Source organism: Eublepharis macularius, chromosome 5, assembly GCF_028583425.1.
Source record: "Eublepharis macularius isolate TG4126 chromosome 5, MPM_Emac_v1.0, whole genome shotgun sequence".
In the NCBI taxonomy this organism is placed as follows: Eukaryota; Metazoa; Chordata; class Lepidosauria; order Squamata; family Eublepharidae; genus Eublepharis; species Eublepharis macularius.
This window is the reverse complement of record NC_072794.1, coordinates 5808508-5821215: the sequence shown is the minus strand read 5'-3', so window position 1 is coordinate 5821215 and position 12708 is coordinate 5808508. Positions and strand designations below refer to the sequence as shown.

Sequence of the window (12708 nt, the reverse complement as noted above, 5' to 3'; positions counted from 1 at the left end):
GTGGTCCCTCCCTCCCTCCAGCTACCAATTAGGGATATTGGGGGAGGGGTGGGGGGAGAATGTGCCAATTCCCTTCTGTTCCACTTCTGCCTTTCCCTTTTGCTGCTTTGATATTTGCATGTGGGCAGAGGGTGGGTGCTTGGATTTGGTGGGTGGGGGGGAGTCCTAAATCCCACTTTTTAAAAAAAATCTGTTTCCAAAGCACTAGTGTGGGTCTCTATATCCATAGAGAACAAAAAGGAGCTTTTACTTTTAATGTATGGGGGGGGGGGTGTTTCAAACCTTCCTCCACCGTCCCCCAAGGATTCCACTAAGCCCCTGTTCTTTTTTTACTGATGGTTCAGCAGGCAGGAGGAATGGGTAGCCTGTTTTCGCTGTGCCATGGCAGAAAATAGCACCCCCCACCCCCATCAACAGACTTTATTAAACACTATGTGCCAACATTCTCTAAGAGGTGTCTGCTCTTTCATGTTCTGTTGGGGAGGGAGATGGTGGAGGGCACAGGCTAAAAAAATTCTGCACACTCTAGTTGCCTCTTGCTAGCATTTGCTCTAACAACTCTAAAGGTAGCCCTTCCCCCTTGGCTGTGTGCGCGACTCATCCCCCTTCTCCGCATAGTGCAAACAAAGGATAGTGGTGGTGGAGAGTGCCCTCAAATCATAGCTGGCTTATGGTGACCCCTGGTGGGGTTTTCATGGCAAGATACTAACAGAGGTGGTTTGCCACTGGCTGCCTCTGCAACCCTGATCTTCGTTGGAGGTCTCCCATCCAAATACTACCCAAGGATGACCCTGTTTAGCTTCTGAGATATGATGAGATCCAGCTCTCCTGGGCTATCTGGAGTATGCTCTCAATAAGCCAGCTAAGCCTCTGAACATGAAGCAAGTGCATTGCTTCAAATCCCAAGTAGTGGGGGATCCAGCTTTAAGTGCAGAAGGCCAAGCTCTTCTGCAGCTGTGGGGACAAATTGTAGCATGCCTGCAACTGGATGGTCGAGGGGTTGTCAGCAGATTTCTGAATGAATGGCCAGGCCACATTAAGCGCTGTCATGAGTGGCTGCTCGACTTACGAGCCTTGGCTCATGCGGAGCATCCACCCAGTTTACTTTTATTAGAAGGATTATAATCCTGTTTCCTCCATTCAAGGGGGATGTTGGTTTCCAGAAAGTCACAAGATTGGCAGGAAAGCAAGAGGCTAGCCCTTATTATTTTTCTCTACTCTCTAAGCTGCTGAGGTAGATGGCATCTGTCCATGAAGGTTCTATAAAGCTAGCCTAGACCATGCCTCGGAGAAGTAACCTACAAGGGGTTGGGAAATAATACTACTAAAATTGAGGACACGCTCTTTCACAGAAGCTTTTGCCAAGTTAAAAACACCCCTCAGTCCTTCGCAGCCCCTCCAATGAAGAAACACATTCTCCTATTCCCAATCAGAGCAGGATGTGTGCCTTGCCTCTGGAGCTGGCTTTTTAACACCCCTCTGTACCCAAGCCTTACTGATTTAATTCAAAACATGATTTGTATTGTGAATCATTCCTCCACCTTTACTTTGGGTAAGAATCCCCTCTTATTTCAAACAGCAATGGAGGGGGGGGGGCAGAGAGACGCTTTCCTACACACACCACTATTTCCATCCTAATTAACAGCAGCCTACCTTACAGGGAGGCTTCCTTACTGAAGCAGCAGCTGTGATGTGAGCTGCTTCAACATTTGCCAAAAGGTAGTTTTAGGTAGGTAGCCGTGTTGGTCTGCAGTAGAAAAGCAAGATTTGAGTTCAGTAACACTTTACAGAGCAACAAGATTCCCAGGGTATGCGCTTTTTAAGAGTCAAAGCACCCTTCATTAGAGGCCAAAAGGTAGGAGCTGAAAAATATCTCCACTTTCAATGACTCCCCCCTTCTGGGAGGGGGGGGCAGCTGCAAACTTTACAAGCTAATAAAGCACCAGGTATAGGAGTCCTTTCTCAGAAACTGTTTTGAACCCATGGCTCTATTCACTGCATGACCCTCTTCCCCGAATTCTGGAGCTAGTGGAAGAAACAGCTAAATTTACCCCCATATTTCCACAGACCTCTCCTGGCATTCCCTACTCAACTGGGAATGCCACATCACCGCTGTGAGGAAGGGTCCCTAAATATCTGACTGGAACAAGGCTCGATGAAAAAACATGGTTATTTTATAGATCAAACCCTTGCTGTTCATGTACCGCCATCTCCTGTAGGAGAATGACCCTAAGAGTGCACCCTAAGAGGGGCAGGTGCAAAAGACCTCTTATTCACATCTTTGGTTCTAATTTCCCATTCAATTTGTGAGCATAATCAAGACTCTGCATCACTAGAGTTCTGTATCCCCCCCCCCGTCCTATTTCTTAAGAACAACAAAGGAGCCACAGGAGGGAGCAGAAGTGTGTGTGTGGGGGGGAATTACATCAGATGAAGGGCGAGGGGGCTCTGGGTTCCTACCACTGTCCCACAAACCAGGCACAAGCCCAAGTCCATTTTAAGTTTATTTTCCTTTAAAAAAAAAAAAAAAGCACTCATTTCCCTTTTCTCCAGCCCTTAGAACAGCATGCAGATTTTGTTTTAACAGAGCATTGTGGTCTTTTTTTTTTTTAAATACCTGCTTTATTCCTTAAACCCCCTCTATCAGTGTCTTTTTTAAAATTTCAAACACATCACAAATGTGTAAGGAAATCTCTAAATATACCGCAAATATAAACAACAACAAAAAGGGGGGGAGAGAAAGGAAAAATATATAATATATAATATATAACAGTAGTCTACTACGTAAAGTGCTTGGCAATGGCTTGCGAAAAAACTAACACACTGAGGGGAAAATGGGAGGTGGCAGGGATAAAGGGCCCTCACCTCCCCACAATTTCACCCTCACCCATGGGACATACCTCCTCACCCTTGCCCACTACAGCTCACAGAACAAGTCCAGGTATTGGTTGGCCAAATGGTGACACAGGGAGGGGAGGGGACTTCTGCCCAAGAAAGGAGGATCGGATCCTCCTGCCGAAGCAGGACTCGCTGAAGGTGGTGAAGGCGCATGAGCCAACATCTGATTTCCCTTGGTTTTTAAAAGAAGTTTTGATTACAAGCATGTTTTATGGATCATTCCCTACTGGTACAGAGATGGAGACGAGGATGGTGGCGGCTGAGGACAACAGGAAGTGTGGAGCCAGCTGTGAAAAAGAAAAATAAGACACCCACATTAAGAATCAGAAAATTAGTAACAAGCCTGCTTTAGGCTAACTTGTAAGGTACAAAGAAGACACAAACCCTACCCCTGACTACCAAGCAGATATGATCCAGGCCATGGAGCAGCCACACTGCAGAAAACTGACCTGAGGCTCAAGGGACGCTCTTGGATGGCAGAAGCAACTTTTTGCTAAAGAAGCACCACAGGGAAAATAAATTAGGTAAAGGCACCGAGTCATTACTGACCCATGGGGGGACGTCGCATCACGACGTTTTCTTGGCAGACTTTTTGTTACGGGGTGGTTTGCCACACTGCCTTCCCCAGGAAACTGGGTACTCATTTTACCAACCTCGGAAGGATGGAAGGCTGAGTCAACCTTGAGCCAGCTACCTGAACCCAGTTTCCGCCAAGAAGCACCACAAGGAGAATAAATTAGACCTAATGAAAATAGGGGCAGGTTAGAGAAACAGGCATAAGCAGCAGGATTTGGGGGCTCTGAAAGCTCAACTCCTGGGCCCCACGGCAGGGTGACAGCAACAGCAAAAATATATCCTGTCTTCATGAGGCACTGATTATAGTGTGCTTCAAGGGCCCCAAGTCTTGCATAGACACTCTTGGAAACCCCAACAACCCGGTAAGGCGGGCCGACACAATTATCCTCAGAAAAGGCTGAGGACCAGAGAACATGACTTGAGAGTCCAAATGTCTGTAAAACAGAGAAGCAAGGAGGGAGAGAGATGGATTCTCCCCAGTCTTTGAGGGCCTGTATTCAGCGAGTTCTGCTTCAGGGAACACACCGAAAAATCCCACCCAAAGAAGTCCTGCGGCACTGTTTTCGGACCAGCCCACAAATCATAAGAGCAGGGGGGCAAGTTTTTGAGTTTCCCCAGGACTCCTCGCCAGGCAGGCTGTTCAATATATAAAAAGAGAAGGATGTGGAAGAAAGAGCAACATTTGTCAGGGCATGACAGAAGCACCTCCTCGCTGCCAACCTGCAAATGGTGGTGGTGGTGGTGGTGGGGAACTTGAGCACAGGAGGTGCTGCTGGACACAGAAGTAAATTCTGTTGGGGAATATAAAAACTAGCCATGAATCAAATGCACCTCTAATCTGAATGCAAAAAGGTCCCTTACAAGGCAAAAAGAAGCAAGAGGATGGCATGGCCCTCCAAATGAAGGAAACCTGGGAGCAATTTTAGGTGATGTCTGAGGCAGACAGAGCCCCCAAGGAGCCAAATTGGGCCAGCAGTCCAATGGGTGGAGGCAGGGCTTTTTTCTGGGAAAAGAGGTGGTGGAACTCAGTGGGTTGCCCTCGGGGAAAATGGTCACATGGCTGGTGGCCCCGCCCCCTGATCTCCAGACAGAGGGGAGTTGAGATTGCCCCCCACATCACCAAGTGGCACGGAGGGCAATCTCAACTCCCCTCTGTCTGGAGATCAGGGGGCGGGGCCACCAGCCATGTGACCATTTTTCAAGAGGTTCCGGAACTCCGTTCCACTGCGTTCCAGCTGGAAAAAAGCCCTGGGTGGAGGGAAAGCAGCAAAGCTCCACCTGGACTAGAAGACTGGGCAAAACGCTGCCTTGTAAACTAGCAGCCCCATGCGAACAGGCACACTTTTATTGGTAAAGCTTTCCAAGGACCAGAGGGGAATCTCAGCATGGCTGCTGGAGACTGGGAGGTGGGAGCAGAAGGAAAAGCCTGTTTGCAAACCATACAGATAAAAGGGAGGAGGAGAAAAACCAAAGCACCAGGAGACTGAGGAGGTAGGGGCTGAGAAAGAAAGTGTACAGAGTGGGGCAGGGAGATCGTAGGAGGCAGTGAATAATTTTGGAGATGAGTTTATGAATCAGATTTCTGTACAAAAAATGTGTGTGTGTGACAAAGAGCTAGCAACTGCAGGGGGGAGGAAGAGAGGAAGCAATTTGTGTCAGCCAGGCACACATGGAGCCCATGCACAGCCCCCCCCCCTTACAATTTCTCATCACGGGCAGTGGCTGTACTTTCCTCCCTTCTCATTTCCTAAAAAAACGCCAACACAAGGCTGCCCACCTCAAGCAGGTTCACTGCCTACACGTTCTGAAAAGTTGTATCGGGCAACTCGCCCCATTGACACCTGCCCTCACCACCGACACCAGGAGGGCTAGAAGCTTTCCTTATTTATTTGTTTAGATGAATGGGATCTTTCAGGAGGCCTAACGTTTCGCAAGACAGGCTCCCTTGGAACACGAGATCCAGAGCACAAGTCGGGTAATGGCCATGGCCAGGCCTCTGGAAAAGGGGGGTGGGAGAAAGCCCGGGATGTGTTTGTTACCCTTGAGAAGCCTGAGAAGGGAGGGTGGCACGTCGGCAGAGAACTTTCAATGCCACACAGCCATGATTAGGTGGGAGAAATCGCAACATGCCATATTACACACTCGCATTCCTCAGACTGACACATATCTGGACTTCTTTTGGGAGGGCCATTCGGGACAATCTGAGGGGAGTTACAACTGTGAGCTGAAGGCATCTGCTTCTCAGAAGCAGCTACGCAATAGCACTGTGATTGCTGCCCCATCTGTGTCTGTACGCTTTGACAATGTTAAATTGCAGGCACCAGATAAAAAAGAAGATGCACTGTCAAGGCTTCCGCTAAGCCAATGCCTGTCATTTTACACAACGTCCTGAAAGTGCTTGGTTCTCCCGCCCCCCCCCCCACACACTTCCAAAATGTCGATTTGGATCCAGAGTGTCCGTTTCTGTAGCGGTGACACTCTCTCTCCCAGACTGAAGAGCTTTCCTCCAACACAGGAGTTGTGTCAGAAGAAAGGGCCACTGCTGCTTGGGGAAAGGATCCAGCCCATTAACCCAACACTCTCAGCGCTGTCAATCAACATGGCCGCCTGGCCAGTCCATGTGTGCATCATGCTGCAAGATGCTTCCCAGAAGTAGTATGTGGATTTACAGGGTATAGAATTTATACGCGGAGTTTTAAGTGTAGTGTTTTCAGATCCTGGGATCCAGCTTCTCTAGCCTCTGTGACACTTGTCTTCCCTTCTCCCTCCACTGTCCAAACATTTAAGGAGAAACACAGAGCAGGAGTAGGCAGAAGCACCTGTGGCAGGTGAGCACATCCGAGTCACTGCTGTTTGCAGGTCGAAAGTTTGCGGATTTTGCTGCTGGTGGAGGCAGCCTTGCGGGAGGGGTTAGATGTGGCGCTGGCCCGCCTCTCGCCTTTCATTTTGCCACTCAACTGCCCAGGCTCTGTTCCATTCATGCACATCGGCTTGGGTAGCCCTCTGCTGCGGCTCTGCCCATTTTGCCTGGCATCCTCCTCAGGCACCTGTCCTGGAAGGCAAAGCACAAAGGAAAAGGGTACAGAAAGAGTCCTCTGCTCTTGAGCACGTGCCAAGTGCCTTGTTGATCTGCCCCCAAGCCCTCAAAACAAGCCCTGGGAATCACGTGGCACTGCAACTTAAAAGATTTAAAAACCTCCAACCTTTCTTGTTCTAAGAGTCACAACTCACACTGGACAGGTTAGGGTAGCCCACTTCTCAACTGCATAGGACTCTTCCTCAAGACGAGAATTCATCAAAACGTCGCAGGAAGGAGGAGGGACTTCGGCCACTCCTATTCGAAGGTGTGGTTACTCAGACGGTGAACAGGTTGTGCAGAATATTGACAAGACCGTAGGCTGGATTTTAAAATGCTAGGATTGGTGGGTGGACTTTGAAGGGTTGGTTCAGGGAGCCAACCAATGACATGGGTTTGAGGAAAACTGAGCTCAAAAACACCCAATTTATTTTAGACAAAATACCAGAGACCAAACCTGGGGCAAAAAGACAGGGCTTTTTTTCAGCTGGAACGCAGTGGAACAGAGTTCCGGAACCTCTTGAAAATGGTCACATGGCCGGTGGCCCCGCCCCCTGATCTCCAGACAGAGGGGAGTTGAGATTGCCCTCCGCACTGCTGAGCGGCGTGGAGGGCAATCTCAACTCCCCTCTGTCTGGAGATCAGGGGGCGGGGCCACCAGCCATGTGACCATTTTCTCCGAGGGCAACCCACTGAGTTCCACCACCTCTTTCCCCAGGAAAAAAAGCCCTGCAAAAAGATACCCAGAGGGGTACCAAATTTTAAAATCAGTCCTACAGTCATATGAGCGTACAAGAGATCACATTTTGGGTAAGAGATCCAGATCAGTTTGCCGTTTTAGTCTGTAGTTGCAAAACAGTAAAGAGTGCAGTTGCACCTTTAAGACTGTAGCATAAGCGTTCAAGAACCACAGCTCTGTTTGTCAGATGCATCATCAGAGTAAAGAGTCCAGTAGCACCTTTAAGACTAACGAACTTTATTGTAGCGTAAGCCTTCGAGAACCACAGCTCTCTTCGTCAGATGCATCTCGAAAGCTTACACTACAATAAAGTTGGTTAGTCTTAAAGGTGCTACTGGACTCTTTACCATTCTGGGCAAGCTATTGAAGCAACAGGTGCTTGTGACGCTTAAAAATAAAACAGGAGTCTGGTGGCACCTTAAAGAACAGCAAAGTTTTTACTCTAGCAGAAGCTCACATGGACCAAAGACCCCTTTATCCTTGGATCAATCATACACACTCATCCAAACCCACCTCACAGTGCTGTTGTAAGGATAAAATGGGGGAACTGAGAAGGGCGTAAGCCGCTCTGAGGCCTCACTGGGAAGAAAAGGGGGGTACAAATGAAGCAAATCAACTACCATTATCCGATGCAGGCTGGAATGAAATCCTGTTAGCCCTTAAAAGTGCACCAGATTCCTATTTGAGCTGCATAGACCAACAGGAAAATTTGCTATCCTTGAATATTGCTATCAGAACTTATGGGATTCTGGAAATGTCCACGTCCACCTGCACACACCCCACCCCAAAAGGATGCAACTTAGTCCTGATGCCTATTACTCTTTACTTTTCCAGCCCTTGTTCAGCGGCCTAATTCTTAACTTTTTATTTTGGTTGTTATTGAAACTTTTTTAAAAAAACCTTCCATGGGTAGCTAAAGAGCGCTTGTGTTTGAAATTAGAAGGAAAAAAAAGAACACTCCTTCAAGGCTGAGAGGAGCTGCTTAGCTCAGCAGCAAGGCAAAAAAAAAAAGAAACTGCGCACGCACCACCTCCATGCAAAACCCACTGTGCTCAGCTGACGGTGCGCCCCCTCCGAGCTTATCTGCATCTTCACTCCTCCCCCCACCTCGATTCCATAGAGGTGATTTTCATGCAGAGAAGAAAACATGACAGGCCAGGCTTTTGAAGCCAGATGACTCAGAGCACCAGCGGCAGCAGCAAAGAGACACGAGGCGATTATGTCTAATCTTGCTAAAATACGCACGACTCCTTTTGCCTGGCATGCTCAGAGCCCAACGTCATGGCAATTCCTTGCTCATGCCCACCATCATACCATCCATGGGGGGCGGGGGGAGCATAGAAGAACAAACACAGAATGGGACAGAGGCAGGGAATCAGCATCATTCTCCTCCTGGAGAACACCAAATTTCATTTTGTTCTGTGCTGTACAGCTTAATATTCTAAGCTGGAGTGTGTGTGTGAGTGTGTGTGTGTGTGTATGTGAAAGAGAAAGCATTTCTCCAATTTTGCAGCCCAGAAAAAGCCTGCCATTTTCTATGAGGATAGTAGATGCACTAGAATTTACACCACCTTTAGATTTAAAAACATCTTTTTCAGGAGTGGGTGGTCTTCGTATCTTCTCTTTAGAGGCTGAAGGAGGACTGAAATTCCTAAAGGAATGGTGGGGAGAAGAAGACTAGTTGCTAGTCCTCTTGGATCCTACTTGGAAAAATCTCAGAAGCTGCACAGGGAGATGCCGTCCCTGCACAGCTTCTTGCCCCTCCTCATCCACTAGTGCAACAAAATAAATTATGCAAAACAACATCCGCAGCTGAATCACTTAGAGACATGCAAGAGCTTTGCTTTGTATTTTAAAAATTCTACACGCAAAACTGGTTATGAGGAGAAGACAGGAAGGAGCTGCCACAGTCTTGAGCAGAACTGGGCCCCCCTTGCATCTCTTGAAAATGCAGTTCCCCACCACTCCCCTATGACTGCAGAGAATGAGAGTTAGATCCAGGGATCCTGGACTCAACTCATTAGAATCACAATGCAAGTTTAGCCCTTGCATCCCAGGAGCCGATGAGAGCCTCTGAGGCCTGGTCCACACAGCAGAATGGGATGGCGGAAAACAGGGCTGCTCTTACCTGTAACTGTTGTTCATTGAGTGGCCTTCTGTGCAGGCATACACTGGATCTGCGCATGTGCAGGCCGATTCTAAAGCTCCTAGAGGTGTGAGGTGCTTGCTAGCCTTTTCACACTTTCCCCCAGGTGCAGCTGTAAAGGGCAGGGCGAGCAACTCCCTCCCTCAGTAAGCTGCCAGTACAGAAGGCAAGTAAGGATAAGAACTCACGGCAGGGTAGGAGAGCGGGGATGTGCGCCTGCACAGAAGACCACCCCGTGAACAATAGTTACAGGTAAGTGCAACCCTGTTTCACTATCATGTCTTCTGTGCAGTCCCACATGGGAGATGAGCGAGCTGATTTTCTCAGGAGGTGGACCTGAAGCCCTTTAGCGGAAGAGACTCTTCAGGTCGGCCTTGCCAACAGCTGCGTCCCTTCTGCAGTCTACGTCAATGACATAATGCTTGATAAACGTGGACAGTGTAGGCCAGGTAGCCGCCTTACACAATTCGACTGGAGGGATGCCCAATTTGAAGGCTAACAAGGTGGGCAGAGCCCTTGGAGAATGTGCTCTTAATGTGTAAGTGGCATGGCCATTTAGGCTGTTTATAGACGAACTCCATCGAAAGTAGGGAGTACAATATCCTTCAAGATCTCTGCCTTCCCAACAAGCACCAGCCACTTCAATCTTGTCTAGGTTCAATTTCAATTTGTTGTTTTTCAGCCATTTTACCACGGCTGTCAGGCAGCGATCTAAGAGTTCTACTGCATCCTGTGGGGACCTGGAAAGTGAGATACAGAGTTGGGTGTCAGCTGCATATTGGTGACATCCAACTCCATAGCTGTGAATGAGATCTCCTAGAGGCTGTATGTAGAGGTTGAATAACATGGGAGATAAGATTGCGCCCTGCGGAACCCTGCAAGATAGCTCCCATTCTGGAGATAGCTGATCTCCGACAGCAGCCCTTTGAGTCTGTTCTGTGAGAAATGATATCTGTACATTCTTGCCTTCTACTAGGCAAACCAGAGCCTTCAGAGCCAGTTTGGTGTAGCAGTTAAGAGCACGTGACTCTAATTTGGAGAACCAGGTTTGATTCCCCACTCCTCCACTTGAAGCCAGTTGGGTGACCTTGGGTCAGTCACAGCTCCTCCAGAGCTCTCTCAGCCCCACCCACCTCACAGGGTGTTTTGTTGTGGGGATAATAATAACATACTTTGTAAGCATCTGATGAAGAGAACTGTGGTTCTCGAAAGCTTAGGCTACAGTAAAGTTGGTTAGTCTTAAAGGTGCTACTGGACTCTGCCATTTTGCTACTACAGACTAACACGGCTAACTCCTCTGGATCTTTTTCTTTGAAGTGCCATGATTTTTGTAAAGATAAGAGGGGCAGAGGAGAGACTGAAGGGAAGAACCTTATATTGGTATTTTTCAGAGTCACACTGGAAGCAAAGGAACTTTCTGAAGTGAACATTTATTGGAACATGCAAATATGCCTCCTTTAAGTCAACAGTAGAGAACCAAACCTGAACTTTCAACAAGGCTAAAACATCTTTTAATGACAACATTCAAAACTTTTTGAAAACTATGAACTTCTTTAGGGAACAAAGGCCTAAAATGGGGCAGGAGCCCCCTGATTTTTTGTCCACAATGTGATGGACCCCACCTGTCAAGTACAAGGAAAGAACCTGTAGAGATTCCTTGGGAGGGCTTTAAACTGATATCACAGGGGAATGGAGACAACTGGCATCAGAATTTCAGGGAAGAGGGAGAGCAAATAGCAGAGGCCTACCTGGGAAGGCCAGCTCAAAGAGGGAGGAATGCTGCAGGCTTTTCAGTGCCTACATACCAATGCCCAAAGCTTGGGCAATAGGGAGAAACTTGACTTCATAGGCTTTACAGAGACTTGATGGGATAATTCCCATGACTGGAATACAGTAGTGGATGAGTGTGAGTTATTCAAGAAGAACAGGAAGGGTCATAGAGGAGGTGGAGCGGAACTGTATGTGAGGAAAGGGCTAGATTGTCAGGAAATGCTGGAGGAAGAGAGTGACAGTCCAGAGGAAAATGTCTGGGTAAAGATAAGGGAGGGAAGGATGAGCAGAATCCATTTTGTCTCCTGACCAAGGAGACAAAATGGATTCTGCCCTCCATGAGCAGCTTAATAGAGTATCCAAGAAACATAACAGACTATGGGAGACCTTAACTTCCCTGATGTGCTGGGAGACCAACTCTGCTATATGCCCAGGTCGGGCAACTTCCTAACCTTCCTGGCCGAAAACTTCCTCTCTCAAATGGTGGAGGAAGTGACAAGGGGCTCAGACACACCGGACTTGATTATTAACCAACAAGAAAGAGTTGGTTGACAGGATAAAGGTGGTGGGAACCTTAGGGAGAAGTGATCACGTCTGCCTAGAATTCCTTGTGCTGTGGGGTGCCAAGGGTGTTTTAGTAGGGCAAACTGTAATAAACTTAAGAGATATTATGAGAGTTATTCCATGGGAAAGAATGCTGGAAGGGAAAGAGGCAAGTGAAGAGCAGGCTCTCCTAAAAGAAGAGCTCTTGCAGGCTCAAGCTATCACCATTCCAGCAAGACAGAAATGTGGTAGAGGATCTAAGAAGCCAGTGTGGATGAACAGAAAATTCTTTGAAGAATTAAGGAGGAAAAAGAAGATGTTAAAAGAAATGGAAGGAAGGAAATGCATCCAAAGAAGAGTATCTGGGGATAGCTTCAGCTTCGGTGGCAGTCAGACTGCAACACAATTATTTCCGACTCACAATGGGCACAAATTTGGTCCTCAAAAATATGCTCCACTAATGCTATTAGTATCAGAACAACCTTCAGAAAAATCATGCACAGGTGGTACCTAACCCCACTCAAGCTACACGACATAAATCCTTCATACGACCCACAATGCTGGCGTGGCTGCAAACAAACAGGCTCTTTTTTCCACTGTTGGTGGAATTGCCCTTTGATTTCAAATTACTGGAGCCTGATCTTCAACATGATTGGGAAAATAACTGGGTATGCCATTCAACCACGTCCTGAACTTGTTTTTCTTGATTTGTGGGGAAAGGAGGACATCCCACTAATCCGAAAAGATCTGATTTCAATTACGATCAGTGCGGCCAAAGCCATAATCACAAAATCATGGAAATCCAAAGTCCCACTCACAATACAGCCTGGGATTAATAAATTATGGGGATTTCTCACAATGGAGAAAATCTCAGACCGCGTCTCAGCCGCTGAGAACCAGAACTCCCGATCCAATTTCTATGAGAAATGGTGGCCTTTCCTGAACTATATGGAAAAGCAA

At 47.6% G+C, this 12708-nt stretch overlaps 1 protein-coding gene across 1 annotated transcript in view; it reads right to left on the bottom strand.

Annotated features, from left to right (window-relative positions):
* Nucleotides 1–2486: 2486 nt before the first annotated feature.
* The window catches only part of STK11 (serine/threonine kinase 11), a 76926-nt gene continuing 66704 nt past the window's right edge, over nucleotides 2487–12708 (bottom strand). Inside the window, exons 9-10 of the mRNA XM_054980050.1 lie at nucleotides 6294–6526; nucleotides 2487–3185 (exon numbers count right to left, since the gene is read on the bottom strand). Of these exons, the coding sequence (XP_054836025.1) occupies nucleotides 6318–6526 (209 nt within the window). The 3' untranslated portion in view covers nucleotides 2487–3185; nucleotides 6294–6317. The remainder of the gene's footprint in view (nucleotides 3186–6293; nucleotides 6527–12708) is intronic.